The following is a 21,171-nucleotide window of genomic DNA, read 5'->3' on the forward strand; positions in this document are numbered from 1 at the left end:
CATGCACCGCGTTCGCGGAACGGTAGGTCGGCCGTCGCGAGAGTAGCGGATCAGAGGGGCAGAGGGCGCCCCCACCCCGCCGCATTTCGAGGCCGCCCCACTCCGATCAGCGGAGGTAAAGCAGTCTATGAAAAGAAGGCGAAGGCGTAGGGAGTGTGTGCATTCGTACTCTTCTTGCCCGATCATCGATGTGTTGTTTGTGGTCCGTAACCGTGCTAAATTACAATACCGTGTTTGAACTAACGGTAAATCAGTGAAAATGCCGCTGAGTATAGGAGTGAATCTCCGAGTAACAGGCCACTGCAATCAGGGAGGCCGAAAATACATGGAGGATATGTTTAGCGTAGCATACCAGCAAACCGCCGACGACAAAGACCTCGAGTACGCTTTTTTCGGTATATTTGACGGGCATGGCGGCGGTGAGGCGGCCACGTACGCCAAGGAACATCTCATGGACACTATCGTCAAACAGAAGAACTTCTGGTCTGATAAAGATGAGGATGTTTTAAGAGCCATACAGGATGGATACAACAACACCCATCAGGCTATGTGGCGACAGCTCGGTAAGTCGTCGTCAGGTTACCCTCCCGCGCTATTCCCAATGCCTATCCTCGCTCCTCTCCTCCCCCCACCGATCACGAGCCTTTGCCCGTCTCCCCCTCTCCGCCGCTCCCGTCCTGCCCTCCCGCTCTGTCTGCCTCCGCGCCTATACTTCCGAATGAGATTTAGGTTATGTAACCCCCAGGTAACCTCAATTCAATTCTCGGTTTCACTAAATTTGATACTGTCCAGCAAAGGGGACGTAATTACGCCGTACTTGTTGCTACGACGCCTCCCTGCCCGCACGAAATTACCGAAACACATTTTCTGAGAATTAACACTGATCACAGTAAGATAGAGCCTTGCAAGAGGCTAGGTGTTCAGGGATTCCAAGGGTTCTAGATGTAACACGAGATTTCTTTCCCTTCACAATAGTACAGACTTTTTATTGAATCACTTTCTCATTTTCGACATTTGACAGACTTTCTCATTGATCAATTTTGGAATTGACTAGATCTCTGTTGCTTACAGGATATTTGTTTCTTATTTGCTCTGTATAGATGTTTTCAGCATCAGTGTATCAACTTCACATCATATTGATTGTCAAAGTGTTTCTTTCGGTTGCAAACGTGTCGAATACAAATGGAAACAAATATGCATAGTCTGTTTTTATCGACTACTAGAAAACCAGCTATGTCAGTCATTTTAAATTCAAGTCGGTAAAAAAAAGTTCTTGATTCTATACTTGAAATGAATAACCAAATTTATTTTTCAACAGACAAATGGCCGAGAACAGCTTCGGGTCTTCCTAGTACAGCTGGTACAACGGCAAGTGTTGCTTTCATTCGAAAAGGAAAAATTTACATAGGTCATGTCGGAGACTCAGGAATTATTCTTGGGTACCAGGACGAAGGAGAACTTTATTGGAAAGCTAAAGCTCTCACCAAAGACCACAAACCAGAAAGTAAGCGTGAGATGACCAGAATCCAAGCTTGTGGCGGAAAAGTAGTCAGTAAATCCGGTGTGCCCAGGGTAGTTTGGAACAGACCAAGGATCGGACACAAGGGACCTGTTCGTAGATCGACTCATATTGATGAGATTCCGTTTCTTGCAGTTGCTAGGTCATTAGGTAAATAAACAAAGTTCGAAAATCACCAATAGACTAATGGAATTGATAATTCCGTGTCTGTAGCAACTGTTCTCACTTTGAGTCACTTTTTTAATTCAACTGTATGATATACTCTCAGTTTTACTCGTTATAATCATTTTATAATTGGGATTGCAATTATTCCATGCTTTACACCGTATGAGTGCAATTGAATAATTTGCTAAAAGAAAATCACAAAACTTATTTCGTTGCATATTCACTCATGTTTTATGAAACAACATGCGAATAATGTAATCAGATATCAAGCATAATGTACAGAGACCTTCTTCACCTTGCTGCAAAAAGTTGCATTTCACCAGCTCTGTATCACTCAGTACAGTATATTAAACAGATGCTTGCGACATATGTTTAATGTTCGACGCAGGTGATCTTTGGAGCTACAACTCTGAACTTGATAAGTTCGTGGTATCACCTGAGCCTGATGTAGCTGTTGTAGCAGTGGATGTGAAGTCCCATCGTTGTCTTATCTTTGGAACAGATGGCTTGTGGAACATGCTATCCCCACAGTTAGCTGTATCAATTGTCCAAAATGCCGAAAGACACAATGAAAAACATCTTATTGCTTCTCAGCAAACTGGTAATGGGGTATGTTCACCCAAATGTTATTAAGGTTGCGTTTATTGATAAATGGCTGTGTCATGAAAATTTTCCAGTCTTTCGACATTACAGGAACTAAAAATTAGGGTCTATTACACTACAGATATCAATGTAATAAAATATTAGATTGACTGAAGATATCACAAGTATGGAATATTTTCAAAATAATATGTAGAACATTAGACATTTCCTCGAAATTTTTCATTCATTGTCAGATTATGAAGCTTCATTGATTACAATTACCATTGCAGCATACAGATATACAAATGTGGATAAATCCATCCAAAAGTCTGGTAGATAGAGCCTTGGAAAGGTGGTCATCAACAAGACTTAGAGCAGACAACACCAGTGTTGTTACTTTAATGCTGGATCCACCTGGACCGTCACGAACTGAGGTTAGCTGAATTCTGTGACAAAATGACGAGTTTCTTGTGTTGCATTTTCAACTGTATTGCAAAGGAACAAATATAGCAAAAACATATGCTGAATTGTAAGCTCTAGTCCACACTGATGCTAATTAATATTACATATCCTTTTCAGGTTTTGCTTGGTCAGAAGAGCTGCAAAGAAAAAGAACGCCCGATATCACCAAAAGGAATTCCTCAACGGGTAATACTTTCCCCAGTTCCCAGTACTTCTGAACAAGTCGAGTACGAGCCAAATTACTCCACAAAACCTGAAACCAATCCTAATTTGTACGCCGCCCAACCGCAACCACCAGTACCAAATTTCACGAAGACTGATGAAAGTGAAAATGAGTCTAAACAACCAGATTCATCGGATAATATTGTGGATGCTATGAGAAAAATTACAGAAGTAGCTAATATTTTACATAGAGAAAGGCTACCTGCAGTGTCAAAACCTTTAGTAGAGCAGCATAATCCGAATTTGAAAAATCAACCGCTCAATGTTACAAAGCCTTTGACTAAATGTTCGCAACAATGTCATGAAAGTCCTCAAAGAGAACTACGTAGTAGAGAGAGTATACAAGTTGCGGAAGTATCATCAAGCGTTTGTTCCGACAATGTACAACGAACAGAAGGTTCAACAAAATCGGAAGACGTGTCTACAACAAAATTAGAGAAAAGCGATCAGCCTGTCCATTCCAAAAGGATACCTGATCACAAATCCATGGGAAGTCAAAATAATCATAACTTACAAAGTCTGAATAGACAAGTGCCAAAACCTAGCAGAATGTCTGATCATAAAACCAAAGAAGAATCAAATAATTTGCACCATATGGTTAGACAAAATGCATTTAACGGTTCTTGCGATGAATTGAAACCTGGCACAGCTGTTGGTACGAAACGAAGACACAGTACACTAGCACAGGCTGATGAGAGTTGTAGTTCAGAACCTAATCTGAAGAGGCGAACACGTTCCGAGGATCAGAGAATTCTGCCGATAGACGAAAATGACCCAGCAAATCAAGGTAAAGACAGTCACACTCGACTATCGTGGCCGGATAAATGGGAGGTTACTGGAGAAGGACCTGAAAATACAAGGACCAACCAGAGAAGAAGCTTAGAGAAGAAGGCTACACCCGTGAAAACCATTAGGAGGCCTTCAATCAATGGTGGAAATCGAATACAGCTGAGAGGAAGTTTCACCGTTCAGAGAGAACGAGTAAATATAACAAGTACGCCTGACTTACCACCGCAGAGATGGTTACGATCTGATACGATCGCAGCAACCCCTATTAAAACTTTACGCTCAAGGAATGTTGATATCATGGGTCATACAGTACCGCCTCAAATGGCCAGTCAATATGATATCGTGAAAGCGAACAGGCTTTCATTACCCAGTAAATTGAAGCAAACGTCATCTTCATCTGGGCCACAAGCGAGTCCAAGCAGTTCAGGTATAGCGAAACGGGTAAAATCACCGTACAATCCCAGCGCTCGGTCACTATCGACCCGGTCTAGAATAAAACGCCTCAGTAAATAAAGGTAACATAATTAATAACAAAAGTTATGAGAAAATTTGAATTAAGGCCAGTGTATCTGCCTTAAATGCGATTGAAACGCAATTTATTATACTTGCATTCCTTGTTTAATTGAATTCAATCATTTCTCACTCTTAGGCACATTCGATAAGAAAATCGAAATCGCGTTTTATTGTGTAAAGTAGAAATGGCGCAAAATCGATTTCTTTATGCTTAGTTATGTATACTCCAATTTAACAGTGAAAGCTATTTTCAAAGTAATCCTGATGAATTTTCATTATCGAAAACGACGGGTAGTTAACCTTGCCCTAATATTATTTATACTAACTAACAAATTATCCAATCATTATGTTTGCCCTACCTGCGTTTCATCTATAATAATGCTTTTAGTTCAGAACTTCTAATTTTCTTCTACAGTTGTATCTTCATATTTCAAGAAGTATACTTCGCAAATATGCTCTGAACATTTGAGTACTTGAAGATGTCTATATCTTTGAGATATTTTTCTGAGGATATTCGATCATTTTTTCTCCCGAAATAATTATCATTTTATCGTATAACATTAGTCCATCACTTCACAATGATGAAATTATTAAATTTTCATAATCATACCAACAGTAATGCTTCGAATATTCGAATATCCCTAAATAATGCTTAAAGTAAATAACATAACAATAAATGTGTCATTTTTCTCGATTTCTTGTCTATTTCCTTCCTCTTCTTTTTGATAACTACATTTTAAATATCTATTTCGCAAATCCAACAAAAGGAAGAAAAAAAAATTCACTTGCAAATATCTTTTAGTTTTACTACATTTTTGGCAATTTAGTGTTTGATGCATCATAATTTTAGGAACAGCTTGATAGGTAACATATAAATATGGTGCAGGTGGTCAGGAGGCTACAGATCGATTTTGTTCAAACTACTTTTGTATTTGAAAAAAGAAATGTCCGGTTACAAACAACGATGATTTTGTTCCAATTGATGGAATAAATAGAGTAGAACTGTATATGACGCATGTGTGCTTTAGTTACTGTTCTACTTTTCGTACTTCATTTATTTTTCATGTTGTATGGACATTTCAAAGTGTTGATGCATTATTTTTGTAAACAAAGCATTAGTATTTTGAACGGAACGGCCAAAATTTAGTGCACAGAGCTTAGTAGTGTTACTGCGTCAGGTTGAACGGACATTTTTTCTCTTCATTCATCAACGAACTTGAATTACCTTTTTCTTCATTCAAAAAAAAGAAAACTGATTTAATTTACAGTGACGCCTGTTTTATTTCTATTTCGAATATTTCTCAGTGAGTGCTTTATAGTCTATGTGAGCCAGCGGTGATTTTAAGAGTGGAAAAACTTGTAGCGAGGATAAACTGTATGAAGTACAACACTATTCGTAATTCAAAATCTTTTCTTATTAGCGAATTAAAAGAAGAAATTGCAGGGATTACAGTATCAGAGGATGCTGTGTACAATACTTTTATGAATCCATTTCTGGTGTCCACCAACCAATATTAATTTGGTTATAACTTTATTTAGCACAAAGGATGAAGATTTTTTTTCCCATTGTAATGAACAAAATTTATTTTCACTTGGTCTAACTTCATTATTTTTGTTGGTTGGTTGCTAACACTAAAATACAGTACATGCTACTAAATTTTCTACATTCACTGATTTGCCTTTGCTAGTAGTAGTAAAAATTCAGTAGGAGCTTTGTGACCAATATTAGTGAGTAAATATGTACAATTACAATAATTATATAGAGTTGTTGAAAGATCTATATTTATGAGAGAATGAAATGATTGTCTTCTGTGGAATAGCAAACCGACATCTGTTGTGCTCATTTACTGTAGGATTTTAATTTCAAACCGAATAATTTCCGTTCCGCATAACTGATGTATAATAAATGTTTAAATACATGTGCATTCAAATATGCCTGTATATTTGACTGCATTCCAATATTTTTCTATTCTCATATAAGTCATATATTTCCTAAATGATGCATTACACTTTGACGTAAAACTTAAGCAATATCTGTTATAAGTTTATCGATGTTTTTGTCAAGATATGTCGATGAATTTGATACCATGCACTGAATTTTGCTAATATATATAATTTTTTTTTAAAATTTTTTATAGATTCTGGAGAAGTAGAAAAACGATTACCTGTGTGAAGTATTTGAAGTTCTGAGTTCCGTCGGTTCTATTTATGTTGATCTGTGCATTAATCACATTAATGAGCTACTTAAAAATTCATGTTAGGTACATCACTTTCTTACAGGTCACCAATGCAAACGAAATGTTTTATAGGAATTACATGAAGAGTACAAAAAATTCTTGATACTATGCTTCATTTGAATTTTTACCATTTCAATTGAACATTGAATCTCTGAATTCTAGTACGATGGTATTTGAATTGAAACATGGATTACAATGCAATCATTTTGTCAATATCATTTCAACAACAGAAATGTAATTTGTATAAGTTGGATAAATGGTATGGACAAAATTCAAAAAAATTAATTTAATGCGGCAAAAACATGTGAAGACATGATTTCTAGATTTATTTGACATCACTTCAGTCTTGAGACACTTATTGCGTATGCACGGAAACATTACTTTGTGAACTTTATTTGTATTTAAACTACCCAAAATAGAATGTTTATTAACTCAAAATTAGTATTATCCACTCAAAATTTTATAAACTTGATACAGCACAATGGATGTCTGTGATTGCTATATAAGTCATTGTTGATAGGTAATAATTAAACTAAGAAAAACAATTTTAAACTTGCTATATACAAGAAAAGTATATACTTTGTGTATAAACAAATTTCAATCACAATGAAAATGAAAACGTGCCTATATGATAGTTACCAGCTGGATACAGAGATCTAAGTTTACAGCTTTTAAATTGTGAATCATACTGATTAATGGTATACTTATGTATGAAATATACCTATTCATAAATAGGTGACAATATGAAATATATAAGTATTTTGTAAGAATGTAATTTTACTGTAGCTGAACAATAGTATGAAAAGAGATAGCCTTATCGTTTATAAAAAAAATTTGAACAAAAGTGTGATTACATTACGTTTTTAAACTGTATATTTCAATAAATAAAGTCGATTCTTCAGAAATATCTGTATTTCTATTTGTATGTACTTCACTATCACGTTCTAGAGACTTATTTTACGAATGATATATACCTATCATTTGTTAGTATCCATATAATTTAGTATATAACAGTGAATATCGTCTTATACCATGTTTGCACAATATCCGTTCATTCGACTAGTAATCACAACTAATTTTCAGAAAACTTTATTATACATGCAGTATCATCAATCTGAAGTGGTCAGGGATTCCAGCCGAAATCCGTTATCCATTGAAAGTCATAGGAGAAGATTCACGTGAAACTCAACGAGTTTACTATTGAGGAACGTCAAAAATATTCGAACATACGTGGGTGGGATGGTAAGTGGTAAGTTTAGTAGTAATCCCACAAAAGTTTCTTGTAACATATTTTCTCTAGGCACTACTAATGAGCTAACAGCATACAATTATTTATATTTTCTTTATTATTTTTGAGAATCTCTAATATCGAACAAGTTTTGTGGCAGTTCCACAGAGTATATACATATAACAAGATTATTATATTTTTCAAGTGTTTGCATATCAAATGGTGTGAACGCTTGCATATTATTATTCAAAACCAAGCTACGTTAAAATAAATATTGTTAGATATAATGCTTTGTTTTATTCAAATATTGCACTTTTTTAAAATTAGATTGGTTCTAACATAATTTGGCACATGCAGAGATTCTGTTCGTTTTGTGCTTTTCTATCAATAGTCACACATAAATTTTGCACAGGCAACAGCAATTGTACAGTGAAACGAATGACTTAATACAGAAATTGTTACCATTAAACTGTGCTGGCTACAAAGGAAAAAAAAACCGTTGAGCATTATCAGTGAAACTTTTGTTTACGTATCGCGTTGATGAATAATCAAATTTCTTACCAAATGGAATAACAAAAATTGTTGGACATCCCAAATGCATCAAACCTATTCAATATCAATATTGAATATTGAATAAGTTGAACTTTCCACACTCAACACTGTCATTTGAGTATGATCATACATTACTAAGAATGCTCGTAAATAGAAAACAATCAATGATACATAAATTGATTAAAAATATATATACAAATAAATTTAATTACACCAACGTTAGATCAAGGTGCAGATTAGCTGTATCAAATTCTTACATAACACACGTTCGCAAACACTTCAAGTGAATGAAAAAACTTTTAACCATACAATTTTCGCTAATTATGGTTTGCTTAATGAATACAAACTTATGTATACGATTTCAGTGATGCTTAAAAAAACCTGTCAATGCTATCATTTATACGGAGACAATGCTTTCTCGCTCAATATGTCTTGATGAATGTAACAATACATTAGAATTTCTGAATAGTAAAGATAAAACATTAAAGGACTACATCTGTTATTCAAAATTATTTTCTAAATATAGGTAATTAACTACCTAATTAATAACTACGATATCATGCAACTTGAGAGAGGATAACCGTGAAATTTAGAAATTAGGATAACCTGAAACGGTAGTTACTTTTGATAGTGATAGGACCCGAATCTTCTTAAATTCACAATTAATAAACAAAATATTCTATTATTACGGTTGTGGAATGTTGAATTCTTGCGCAGATGTTTCAATAACTCGTGCTAATTCGCGTGCTTAATATCTTAAGATTTCGTAAAACTAATTTCTGTTTTTACTAGAATTTACCAGCAAATCGTATTACAGCTCTTTATTATACAAAAGCTTGTAACATAGTACGATACTTGCTTCATATTTTTTTTATCGTAGAAATGACCATAAGTATTGTACGATTTGTGTCATTTCATCATTAATTCTAATTCTTCCACCGGGTTAAGTGTGACTAGATTTATTTGGAAAAAGTAAAAAACTATTCGAAATCACTACTAACTGCAATAAATAATAACGTACTTTACTGTGGTAATTTATTTTTTAATTTTCGTAAATGAACTCATCCTGCGAACGCTGCAAACTGACCAATATCACACTTATGCTTATCATCTTATTTGAGCAGATTATTGATTTGTTGAAGCCAATACAAGAACGTTGAGACATGCTTTTACTGGTCATTGTCAAGGGCAACAAGTATATTACTAACAATTAGCTGTCTGCTATTACTATACTATAAATTGAGTATGACTAAATTGGTGACGAGATTTCAAAGACTTATCACGTAATAATCCATTCATGTGAAAAAAATTCAATAGTTGAAGCTGCTGGTGTCATCTTTTTTCTTGAGACACGCTAGCAGTCGTAATAAAAGTCATGCCAACTGTCAGTGAATTTTAAATCGATGATGTCGCTTCTTCTTATGGTTACATCGCCTGTAGCCTTGTCTATATTGCGGACACATCTTTAAATCAAAGTAGTAGTTCCCAATGAACAGTATCATGCGTGTTATCAAGATGAAATTCACTCGAAATAACTCCTAAAAATTAAAACATTTTTCACCATTTGTTTTCCATTTTATTTATATATAATATTTACCCATTTAACTTAATATCTCATTTATTCTCTTGTAAATACAAACCTGAAAACTGGAGGGCATGGGAGCTCTCCATACCTGACTGGAAGTCTGTCAGCAGTCACTGGAAAGACTAGCACTGGACATGTCCTGACACATTCGAGCCTCACTCTTTTCATCCGCCAATGCCTCTATAATATCCAGTAAAAGTTCTCGACTCAACTGCTTCAATTTTGGCAATCGTGCCACCTACAAATTAGGTACACCATTTATGTGATGCTCAAATATCGCTTCCACAGTCAATGGAAACCAAAAATGGTAAATATTTTGTGGTCAAAAATTGGATTAGAACTGATGGATTATTTTTCTAAATTTTAACGAGTACTTGGAAAACGATCCCAATCAACATTTTTCCTCAACTCAATTGTTCAACAGTATTGCACCTACATAAAAAAAAGCAATTTATTTATAATAAGGTCTCATTGATTTAGGTGAAGCACGAGTGCACGTATGTATGGATTTTTTTCCACAGAGTGTAAAAAAGTTAAGTATCACAACAAAGTTTGACATTCAGGAATCAAGGTGACTCAATTTACATAAGTATGCTCCACATATTATGCATTAAACTTTTCTTTTAAGAAATGTTGTTCTATACCTTGCTAAAATGATGGACGATCAGATTGAGAGCATATTTTTTCATGTCAATAGCCTGCATTCTATCCGCAGCTTCAAGAATTTGTATAACGTTTTCAAACGTAACATTCATTTCAAGATTTTGCTTGCAAAAGGCTTGCAGGCGATTATTTGTAAAGCCGTAAAATACTGGTGCAGTGAATAGGTATAGAGAGTCCTCAGGAGGCATTAAGACATCTGCGTAATAAATATACCTGAGCAGGGAATCGAATGATTCTTTTGAAGGAATCATCTCTCCGATTTGGATCTGAAAATGGTATTTGTTACAAGTAAAGTACTACAATCAATAATAAGAGGGCCTAGTAATATACTTACGTTCACTATGTTGTCTTCAGGCATAAAAGATCGGAACATGCCTTCGAAATAACTGCATCTAGCGGCAAGGATAGCCTTGTGTGCTGGTATGGGTGTCCCATGCAACATCAGCATAATATCACAAAATTCGGTGCTCGCACTCTTTAAAAAGCCCTCCATATCCTGCTCTAGAGTTGTTCCCAACACATGAATGTGTGCAAATTCTATTCAAGAAAAATAAAACTATCACCATATAAAATGTAAAAGCGTCAAGCAATAAGTAATGAATCTATGCTCTAAATAAGACACACTTTGTTATTGTTATTGTCTTTACTCCAAAGTATTCACTAAACGATTCCTTCAAACACCAAAATTTGGCAATATTAAATAAAGTACCTGTCGATTCGTATGACTTTAGAAAGTTTTTAGCTTGCGGCATTTGCCTTCTTCTTATGATTTCTACCATTAAGGGTTGATCCAATGTTTCAAATTCCTGGCTCATCACTATTTGATTGTAGTTACTGTCCTTGACAACAAAACTCAAGCAGAATTCTTTAATAAAATACAACTTTAAAAGTGCTGCATTATGAAGTGCTTCAAGAACGTTTGCATGACTGATAGTAGCTTCAAGATATTGAACACAAAGTTGTTCCAATCTTTTCATGTGAAATTGAACAGCTAGTCGATAAACGTCCATCATTAGAAGTACGATTCTGTTGCTCAACGGATCTTCTATTTTTTTGGTAGGATCTATTCGATCAGTGTATATGTAGTTCAACACCATTTCAAAGGCTTCCGGCACAGCATCCTTCAATTTGACTTCTAGCAACGGTAAATCTTTGAGCGGTAGATCGGTAATGCCTAAAATTTTTTCAAGATGCTTTTCTCTCTGATCTTGGGCTTGTTTAATTCTAGCTTTTAACCACTGAGATCGTGCGGCTACCATAGCAATATGTGCTGGTATTTTCTCTTCGCTTTCTCCAACAATAAACTGGACGTCGCAGAACTGTTGACTGCTGAGCAATCTTCCAAAATCATCGTGCAGAGTACATTTAGGATAAGAAGAAAATTGAAACCTGTACATCTCACCAGATCTCACATTGTTATCTACAGTGCCTCCAAATATAAACATAGCTTCCCCAATTACTGCTGCAGCATGAAATAATCGTCCAGATGGTACTTGGCTGTCTGCCGATGATAAAATTACACTCCATGTCTGTGTATCCAGGTCGTAACAATGCAAATCATTGGGTAGGGTTGAATCTGCCGTTCCACCAAAGACATAGAGATGCCTGTCAAAACTGACCATTGTGTGACCATAACGGCGAGCTGGAGGAGGTGGAGCACCTCTCAATATATGCTCTGTGGATATTCGAGTCCACCTATTGAACATAATTCATGTCACGCATTATGTCAAAAAATCCGAGTGCTTCTTAATTACAAAAGTCTTGTAATGAAAGTCTGCATTTTTGCATAATGAATCTGGATATTTGTTTGACTAAAAAACTTTATTGATGTTGGTATGCCAATTTCACCGACCTTTTGTCTTTGAAGTGGAACTGAAACAAGCTGTTTGTAATTTTGGCTCCACTCTGACCACTGAAAACGAACATAGATTCACGAGCAACAGCTACAGGGAAATTGCAACACGTTGGTGGACAATCTCCAGATTGCGCAACTTCTTCCCAAACTCTCATATCTCCTGGCTATAAACCACAATGCTTTTATTTAATGAACTCTTACTTTTACATAAAAAAATTTACTATCTATTAATTATAATTTAGTGTGAATGTAATTGACTTACAAGCAGCGATATGGTCCACATATCATTTAATCTAGCATTCCCATCGTACCCAGCGAATATCCAAAGCTTATTATCATACACTGCAGCACCATGGGCTGATCTGGGTACAGGTGTTCTACAGATTTGAAAGAGATACTATGAAAATAAGTATTATACATAGTTCGTAGTTTAGCAATAATATTCCAATGCCAGGTGCATCATATATATATTCACATATATATATTTAATAGACATGAACAGTCTTGCTCTGGCCAATTACATCATATCACAACTAGATGCTTGGACATAAACTTTCTGCTCTTCGAATACTCTGCAATTTGTTTATGATTTCAATAGATTCAAATAATGAGAGGAGCAGGTACCATAATTATTATGGAAAGCTCCATATTTTTATCATCGTTGTAGGAATGTTGATAAAGGTCACAATCAACTTACTTTCCAATAAACCGCCACTCAATCCATTGACCAGTCTTGAATTTATACTCAAATAAATCATTCTTGTTGGTTAAATTAGAATTTGAATGAATGTCTCCAGTGTATCCACCAAAAACGAACATAGAAACGTCATAAACTACGGCTGAGTGGTGATATCTTGGTGCTGGCGGAATCCCAGTGGAGAACGCCCTACCCCAAGATTTTTCTTTAACGTCAAACCGTAGCAAATCATTCAACATTTTCTTTCCGTTATCTCCTCCAAATACGTAAATAGCATCTTTATATGCTACTACCGTGTGCTTACTTCGTCTGTGTAGAAAAAATAATAGAGATGGATGTTGACTTATTTACCATTATAAGGGGATATTTTATTATGTTATCTGATGAAGATATCCAAATTTTGTAAATGACTTTCATAAAGTAACGAAACACCTGTTTCTGGCAAACTTTTAGCACAATATTTGGACAGTTGACATCAATATAAGAAGCTGCACAAATGATTGACTGATACTCTTCTACAGAGGATCTCATTTAACTTTATTCAGAATCTTAATATATTGAAACAAATTTTTTGTAGGTGTATCTGCTCCATCAAATGTCATGAAGTATAGCATGTGTGAATTGAAACATTATCTCTAATGCATCAGTAAGCGGTTCAATTGCTGGATTAAAATAGGAAAGCAAACGGTGAAGAGCGATGTTATAACTTGACATAAACTGACATAACCTATAATGCATGAAATGGATTGACGAAAATTTATCGCACCTGGCTCCAACAAATTCATCACATTCTGGCATTTGTTGCCAACGGTGAACCGTTTCGAAAGGCCCAAAATCCAGGGTGAGACACTCGGCTGTCGCTGTGTTGTCCATTTCGGTTATGTCGGTAAAATTTCACCCGATTCTAAAGGAGCTTCACAACCTCAAATTATTTGCATTTCCAATTACGTTAATTGTCCGTTCAATAGTTGCATAACAAAATAAGTACTCACTTATCTTTGTATCAGATGAAAGCAGCGTTATATTGTGATTTTGCGAAACGTTACTCTACATCATTATTATGCGTTTGTCACATTTGTATGTCGAGTGTCAAAATCAGGTGGATGACCCTCTGTAGCCAATCAGAAATTCGTATTTTTTCAACCGCGAAATTCTGGCCATTCGGGGTTCTTGTTTATCAAATCGATATTTCATTCGTTTCGAGCTTGCGTGTGATAGACAGAAGTGCGTGGGTTTCATTCATAATATTTCTATCCTCTCCCATTGGCAGGCGTTATTTTCTGCTATCACGATTTCTTTCAGTGCACACTGTCAGTAAGATAATATCCTATATATTATCTTAACTGTCAGTGATGAGATTATTGTAGTTATATTTGACAAATCAAAATCGAAATAGCCTCAGACCTATCTAAGTTTAGGCAATTCGGTATCCCTTAATTTTTTATCATTACTCTTGTGAATATTGGAAGAATTTGAATTGAAAATTATTTGGCAATGTTTCATTGAAATTCAACGTTTCAAGTACTTTTATATCATGATAAGAAAATCGCGCAATTAGACCAGCTCCAATTGTTACACACCTAGAATCTTTCAATAAAAACATCATCTCAATATTATGTTCATGTGCACAATTATATTTTTATTCATGACATCTTTGTAATAACATAAAGCGTATAATAAAAAATATGTATACCTATATATGCATTCACTAAAAAGTTATCTATGATATTTTGTTTCAATTCAGTCGTAGAGGTAATTAAATGATCAGAGATTTTAGTTGTAGACATGTTGAATTGATGAATTAAGAGAAAAAAGCTGGCAGGGAAAGTTCAAACTGCGGAACAAAATCCAACTGTCAGAAGTAATTACTTGTTTTTATCAGGGTCATTGAAACTCTTAAAATATTACGAGATACCAACAAAATTATAACATTCTCTTAATAGGCTCGGTAACACCAAAAATAGTAAATTTCTTTGTGAAATTATACTGATCATTGGCACAACTAAATACGTATAACAATTCAATTTTGTATCAAAACTATATCAAATGTACAAGTTGTCTATTGGGTAGAAAAAAGTATATTTTACATTGTTATGAAGCCAAATTTAAATCAATCAAGGACCATTTGCTAGTTTGATCACCTCAGAAAAAGTAGAAACATGCTTAAAAAGAATTAAAATAAAATTTTTCAGGGATGATTATTGACAATGTCATTAATATTCACATTGATAGTATTACACTATTTACCAGAAATATTCCGGAAGTAAGTGACTACATTATAAATGAATATACACAGGTATATAGTCAACTGAATACTATACAGGCTAATTATTAACATAAATTATCTACTAACGTTAACTTTATGTGAATACTAGACAATATATGTTACTAAAATATTAATAAGGCAGGCAGAGCCGACGTATTTGTATAACATCTAAGTCATTACTATATTTTAGTCCACCCATTTGAGAGTGAGATATTTTACTTGATCAAAGATAAATAAGGATAAACGAAGCACGGCTATTCATTAGTTTGTACAATTTAAATACAACAGGCAGTTATGTAGCTATTGAGTTAGAATTTAAATAACAAACGTTTGATTTTTAATCTTCAACGGGATCGCTTAAATAATAGTTAGTTATTCATCAAATCTGTGATAAGATAGTTGTAACTATTTATCCAAATTCTTCAAACTTTTTTAAACACTATGATGATTTACATTAACGTTTACTATCTTTTACCTCCCATCCGAACTTCTAGGCTTGTGCAGTTCTCGCCATAACTTTATAACTGTATATATTTCAATTTGTAATAAGAATTTTAACATAGCCCAAGTCTGTAATAGCCCAAGCCACTTAGGATAATCGTAACTGAATAATAAATATGTTTAAATAACTTTAGTTCATCACACTACGATCGGAATTGGATTTTATTCCCGCACTGTGCTCATTTTTTAATTAATCAAAACCAGTTGTCGTTGGACGCTAAGCGCCTTGAAATTTTTTATCAAAGGACAGTTTTGTTTGCTCCTGTATGGTGATACGATTTTAAACTAGCATTCTTATTCCTACACAATTGGCATAGTATTTTCAAAGAAACATTATTTATTCAACTTTTTCAACTGCTTCCACAGGATTTTCGTATAACGCATATAATAGTTAAATCGGCTATAATTATAATGGTGTTTCACATTTTTGCAATTTTATATAAATAGTATGTCATTTTTTTATTATTCATTGAACTGGGGTATTTATTATGCTATACCCATTGATAATTTCTATTCGAATTACTATTTGTTTTCTCTTTCATTTACTACTTATTTGCAATCCAGTGCAGTTCATCAGCTCTATTTTGTACTTTGCAAAAATATGTAGTAAGGACCATTGTTTTACATAGAATTTCGATTGCGAGAGATTTAAAAAATGTAGAAGTTTCTCGAGATGATGAAAAGAAATGTGAATATCACTAAGTATCGTTTAAAAATCCTTATTGTAGATATATAGAAGAGCTAAATTTATTCATTAATATTTATTAAGAATGTGAGAATCATTGCATTGAAAAGGTTAATTAAATACTACAATCATAAATCACTGAATGATACTAATTGTCTGTTTCGAAACATAAACCTATACAAAAATAATATCTTTAACGGTACCAAACCAATAAATATACATTAAAACTGATTAAATGAGTGTAAAATAGGTAATAATATTAAGAGTCAATCTGATCAGTTTCTCTTTGCAATACATTTATACGCGGATAAACGATGTTCGAGGGAAATATTCTTGGAAACGAACAGGTTTAAATTAAAAAGAAGAGTTAATTCTTTGGTAAAAATGTTTGACGTGAAATGGCATCTGACGATTTCAGATTCACGTTATTGAGAAAAGTTTGTTTTTTATGATATTGAGGAGGAGATTTGAACGTAGGCATAAAGTTAAAATCACCGTTGTTATATGCACTTGTAATTTTTTTATTTCAGAGTTCGTTGGATATAAAATTTTATTTTTCATCAAACTTTTTTACCGAAGAAGTAATTTTTTTAATCACATATTTGACAGATACAATTTCATATTCAAGAATTTCGCGTTCGAACATCACTCAAAAGCGCGTAATGTATATTGTTAAACGCAACGGGTATCGTTGGCTCCTGAAGGAAGTTTTTCCACCATATGCAGGAGGTCCCTAATATTGCAGTACACAGCGATAATCTGTGCCTGCCATTCTCATGTGATGTTTACCATCACATTAAATTTGTAAATTTCTAGCAATTTTACAGAGTTGAATAAATTTTTCATTTATTGATTACATGGGCAATTACCAAGATATTAGTTAGTACAAAACCAGTGTTAAATTTATCGTAATCTCAGTCTCTGTAAACATTTTTACATAATTTAGGGGCACTTGCATTATTGTAACTAGCAACTCGAGGGACTGCAAATATGTGCACTGGTTAAAAATTATTTTATCTAATTATGACTAATTACCGGAGATGTAAGAATGATCCTACTTCTCGTTACAATGCTAACCATGGATGATTACGGATAGATTCTCGACTACGGTCTCCATAGTCATAAGTCACTTCAACACCACGTGGTACGTCATCTTTAGCCGTAAGGACTAAATGTGGTATAGATCCAACTTCTATCACACGTGCAATCAGATTACCATTACGAGAATGATTTACTAATCTGCCTAACTTATCTGATTCTGGTGTTGCATCCACACTGTAAACAGAAAATAATATGTTTGTTAGTTTCATACTTGTAAAAAAAAACGTCACCGTTTGACGATAGATCATAGTAGCATAGCACATAGCATGTGAAACTGTATAATGGCAGGACTCGAGTTCAAATCTCTAGTTTGTCAAGCAAGACCTGAGCTGTAACTCGCAAAAAATGTAAGTTGGGTGACTCCGTTCAGACGCCGAATAGGCAAGTTGGGGTTTGAACTCGGTCCGGCTACACTCGCACAAGGATTTCGGCAGTTTTCCTTATCCCTTGTGCGAATGCGGGTATTTCTATCGAACATCTTAAGTTGGCTGCAGCCGCACAATAATGGTTACCGATCCATCCCCTGCCTTGCCCTACACAAGTCACAATGTGGCTTCTGGGGACATACTCTATTGGGTACGGCGAGTGTAAGGAGGAATTATTATTATTGTTATTAGTATGAAAATAGAAACTTTTTTAGTATAGAGAAGAAAACCTCAAAAATTAAATGCAAATGGTCTTTTGGGTCTTTCCTACAACCAACTCACTTTGTTAATAATCAGAATGACGATATTATATACTTACCAATACTGTTGGTTACGGTGCTTGAAGTAGTACATGTAACATCCTGTACTGTGATCTCGAGCATATTCAGCTTCTCGTTTTTTAGCCATATTTTGATCAATCAGGTCACCGATATATTCTACCACAAAGTCACCTTTCCGAAATTCTCTCGTTGTAACAATTCCTCTGCCCTTACCAATGAACTCTTGTATTTTCAGCCCATCCTGCACCTGACATAGAACCTTATTTTCCATGTCCCTCTGTTGTTCTTCTAACACAGTTCTTTTACATTTACGAACACTTCTACGAACTGGGAAATAGTCTGTTAATTTGTGATTGGTTCTATTCGCAGTCATTTTTAGTAATCCTTGTCCATCGGTGTTGTTTGGATTGAGTTTTCTACGACCTTTTTTCAATGACTTTTTGGCAGGATTTTGTACATTGTCCAGCACAGTACTGGGAGACTCTCGATAAAATATCTTGCTCGTATTTGTATTATCACCAGCATTTGGTTTTTCAGAATCTTCAGAATCTGTTCTTGTCATATTGATCCGATGCGGAGTTGGAGGTCCATTGACTGGTACAGCAACTGGAGTTTCTATGGTAATATAAATTCAATAAGTCTTCCATTTATCAAACTTCAACACAGTTTTACTGTCAGATTAACAGTAGCACAAATCATGTATTACAAAGAAAAATTGACGACACACCATCTGTCTTGAACAGCTGCTGATCAAACCCATTTTGTCGCCTTGGTGAACTCCTAGTGCATGAAAATTGATCTTCTAAATTATTTAAAAACTGTTTCTGATTATCGGTGGTGTCAAGTTTTTTTTGCCTGTGTCCTGATCGAAGATGAATATCCATTTTGTACATATGTATTCGTTTTATAGCTTCACAAGAATGACCTTGAGACAACTGAAAATATAAGAATAATTGGAATGAAAGACTATATTTACAATATTTTTTAGTAGAGATACATTCTTTGTTATAAAAAGGAAGCTAGCTAGAATAGCAGGTTGTATTTTCTTTTGTGAAAGCCCGGTAAACAAATCTCTGTTTTCTATTATAAGTACTGCTTTTATTCCTACATAGTGACAATCTCATGGACATAATTTGTCTCTCAAGAGTTATAACTCAGCGGATATATGCATGAGTTAACTATATGTTGTTAAACCAGAACGTTTTCATAAAAACAATGCTAGATCTAACTAAAGGTAACTGCTTTAGGAATCATCGCCCATTTTAAAGACGCTCTGACGATGATTTGGAAACTTTAAAATATTGATGTATTAAATTGCAAGGATTTAGCCTCCGAACATAATCGTATGTTTTTTTATTTAACGAGTGATGAAACAATGGTAATAGAAATAATTGCCATTGGGGGATTGTGATTTTACATTGACCTAAGAACTCAGAGACTTAATACTAGATTCTGTGCAGTGAAGAACAAAATGACAAGTGTTTGATGAATCAACTATGTGTACATATTGTATATATATATATAGGTCCAATGTCTCTTTCCTCAGTATTATTAGTCTGTGTTATGTATGTATGCGTAATACATTTTTGTGCACGAATTCTAGTTGCAGAGGTACAACTAAATCAGACAGACATTTTTTACAAAGAGAATAAGACATGAAAAAAAAAACAGTGCAATCACACGTAATAAAAACTGAATTTTCATTACATACAACAATGCAGTTTGCCATTAGCCATTAGCCATTAGCCATTTGTTTTCAGTGACTGACATAGTGTGAGAAGTTGAATACACGTGCACTTGAAGCATAATTACGGTGCAAACATTGTCTTTAGACTAGCGTCCCATCAAAAATAAAAGAATAGTACAGTCAATTGTGAGAGGAGGAAGAACAGAGATATGGATAGTAAAAATATGTCCTATGCTTGACAGTTGATGGTTACATAAAAATCAAGGTCGATACACACTAATAAGTATTATTTATGATGTACCCAACTGATGCTGTCAGAATGAGATGGCTGTACACAAATTACCAAACAAATGTCATGCTTATATACAATGCAGGCTGCATATATGCTCGTAAAACGTACGCTTTGAATTCAAGTTACGAGTACAATCCACTTAGTAGGGTTCGAAAATTTCGCGGTAAGTGAGTAATTCTGTAAAACGGTTACAGTTTCCATTCTGTTAGCCGAACTTAAAAAAATTGAGATTACGTGAGACTCATCGAGTGGGAAAAAAAATTATGCTCGAATATGGTTCGAAAACATAACCAATAACGGTTTGCTTAGCAAACGTATAAATGCATAAGTGAAAAACATCATTTGGACGGAAGATAAACTCACCTTTGACAATGTCGACAATTGGTCTCGGTACTGATTAAAATATTGTTATAAATTTATAATTTATAAGCCACTAGAATACAAAATGTTTGTAACAATTGGTAGCGTTCACAACTGCTCGATCACCTGGCATGCTTTTTAAATTATTGCCAAGTTATCTAATCGCGGGCTATTATATTATATTATTATATCTTTCGTAGGAAAAATTCACCACTTAGCCTCCGTTGCACGGAGATGTTTAATTACAAGTTAACAATTAATCAAACCTAAAAACGTCAACGTAAATAACACAACACTAATAAAGCGAGGAAGTCACTGCAGACTGCTCGGTTTGCCATCTCGCCGTTTACTGTGGATACAGAGAGATTGATAGCCTGGTGAGACCTTTGGTTATGGAATGTGGGCGTTATAAATTCATTGTCAAGCAGCGCCCTCTGCATCCTGACATGCGCGAAAACCCAATCCGGCAAATGGTCGGTACGTGAAGTGGCAAAGACGACAAAA

At 34.7% G+C, this 21,171-nt stretch overlaps 3 protein-coding genes across 7 annotated transcripts; 1 reads left to right on the forward strand and 2 right to left on the reverse strand.

The window, feature by feature from the left end:
- Positions 1–107: 107 nt before the first annotated feature.
- On the forward strand, positions 108–7,394 carry Pp2C1 (protein phosphatase 2C). Its single transcript, XM_046615746.2, has 5 exons — positions 108–563; positions 1,319–1,669; positions 2,073–2,293; positions 2,557–2,700; positions 2,846–7,394. Exons 1-5 carry the CDS (start codon positions 260–262, stop codon positions 4,250–4,252), a joined length of 2,427 nt encoding a protein of 808 aa, XP_046471702.1. The 5' UTR covers positions 108–259; the 3' UTR covers positions 4,253–7,394.
- Lztr1 (Leucine zipper like transcription regulator 1) lies at positions 7,394–14,198 on the reverse strand. Of its 4 annotated transcripts, none has more exons than XM_046615747.2 (10): positions 14,062–14,198; positions 13,836–13,982; positions 13,070–13,378; positions 12,635–12,749; positions 12,370–12,536; positions 11,227–12,212; positions 10,852–11,054; positions 10,499–10,783; positions 9,910–10,092; positions 7,394–9,807 (listed from the first exon to the last, which is right to left on the reverse strand). In XM_046615747.2, the coding sequence occupies exons 2-9, from the start codon at positions 13,940–13,942 to the stop codon at positions 9,958–9,960; spliced, it is 2,307 nt and encodes a 768-aa protein (XP_046471703.1). In that variant the 5' UTR covers positions 13,943–13,982; positions 14,062–14,198; the 3' UTR covers positions 7,394–9,807; positions 9,910–9,957. The 4 variants fall into 4 exon arrangements, with proteins under 4 accessions (XP_046471703.1, XP_046471705.1, XP_046471704.1 ...); XM_046615749.2 differs by having other exon boundaries at positions 13,836–13,973; positions 14,062–14,189; XM_046615748.2 differs by having other exon boundaries at positions 13,836–13,991; positions 14,062–14,189.
- Positions 14,199–14,682: 484 nt separating this feature from the next.
- On the reverse strand, positions 14,683–20,998 carry Set8 (SET domain containing 8). 2 transcript variants are annotated; one of them, XM_046616956.2, is made up of 4 exons: positions 20,671–20,998; positions 19,056–19,263; positions 18,367–18,943; positions 14,683–17,796 (listed from the first exon to the last, which is right to left on the reverse strand). In XM_046616956.2, the coding sequence occupies exons 2-4, from the start codon at positions 19,219–19,221 to the stop codon at positions 17,586–17,588; spliced, it is 954 nt and encodes a 317-aa protein (XP_046472912.1). In that variant the 5' UTR covers positions 19,222–19,263; positions 20,671–20,998; the 3' UTR covers positions 14,683–17,585. The 2 variants fall into 2 exon arrangements, with proteins under 2 accessions (XP_046472912.1, XP_068990618.1); XM_069134517.1 differs by lacking the exon at positions 19,056–19,263.
- Positions 20,999–21,171: the final 173 nt, after the last annotated feature.

Source organism: Neodiprion pinetum, chromosome 3, assembly GCF_021155775.2.
Source record: "Neodiprion pinetum isolate iyNeoPine1 chromosome 3, iyNeoPine1.2, whole genome shotgun sequence".
NCBI lineage: Eukaryota > Metazoa > Arthropoda > Insecta > Hymenoptera > Diprionidae > Neodiprion > Neodiprion pinetum.

Coding starts and splice junctions, on each gene's coding strand:
- Pp2C1 (XM_046615746.2), top strand. CDS start 260: ATGCCGCTGAGTATAGGAGTGAATCTCCGAGTAACAGGCCACTGCAAT. Junction 2,294..2,556: donor CTCAGCAAACTGGTAATGGG/GTATGTTCACCC, acceptor TTACCATTGCAG/CATACAGATATACAAATGTG. Junction 2,701..2,845: donor CTGGACCGTCACGAACTGAG/GTTAGCTGAATT, acceptor TATCCTTTTCAG/GTTTTGCTTGGTCAGAAGAG.
- Lztr1 (XM_046615747.2), bottom strand. CDS start 13,942: ATGGACAACACAGCGACAGCCGAGTGTCTCACCCTGGATTTTGGGCCT. Junction 12,213..12,369: donor TTCCACTTCAAAGACAAAAG/GTCGGTGAAATT, acceptor TATGTTCAATAG/GTGGACTCGAATATCCACAG. Junction 10,784..10,851: donor CTGAAGACAACATAGTGAAC/GTAAGTATATTA, acceptor TACCATTTTCAG/ATCCAAATCGGAGAGATGAT.
- Set8 (XM_046616956.2), bottom strand. CDS start 19,221: ATGTACAAAATGGATATTCATCTTCGATCAGGACACAGGCAAAAAAAA. Junction 18,944..19,055: donor GCAGCTGTTCAAGACAGATG/GTGTGTCGTCAA, acceptor ATATTACCATAG/AAACTCCAGTTGCTGTACCA. Junction 17,797..18,366: donor CACCGTAACCAACAGTATTG/GTAAGTATATAA, acceptor TTCTGTTTACAG/TGTGGATGCAACACCAGAAT.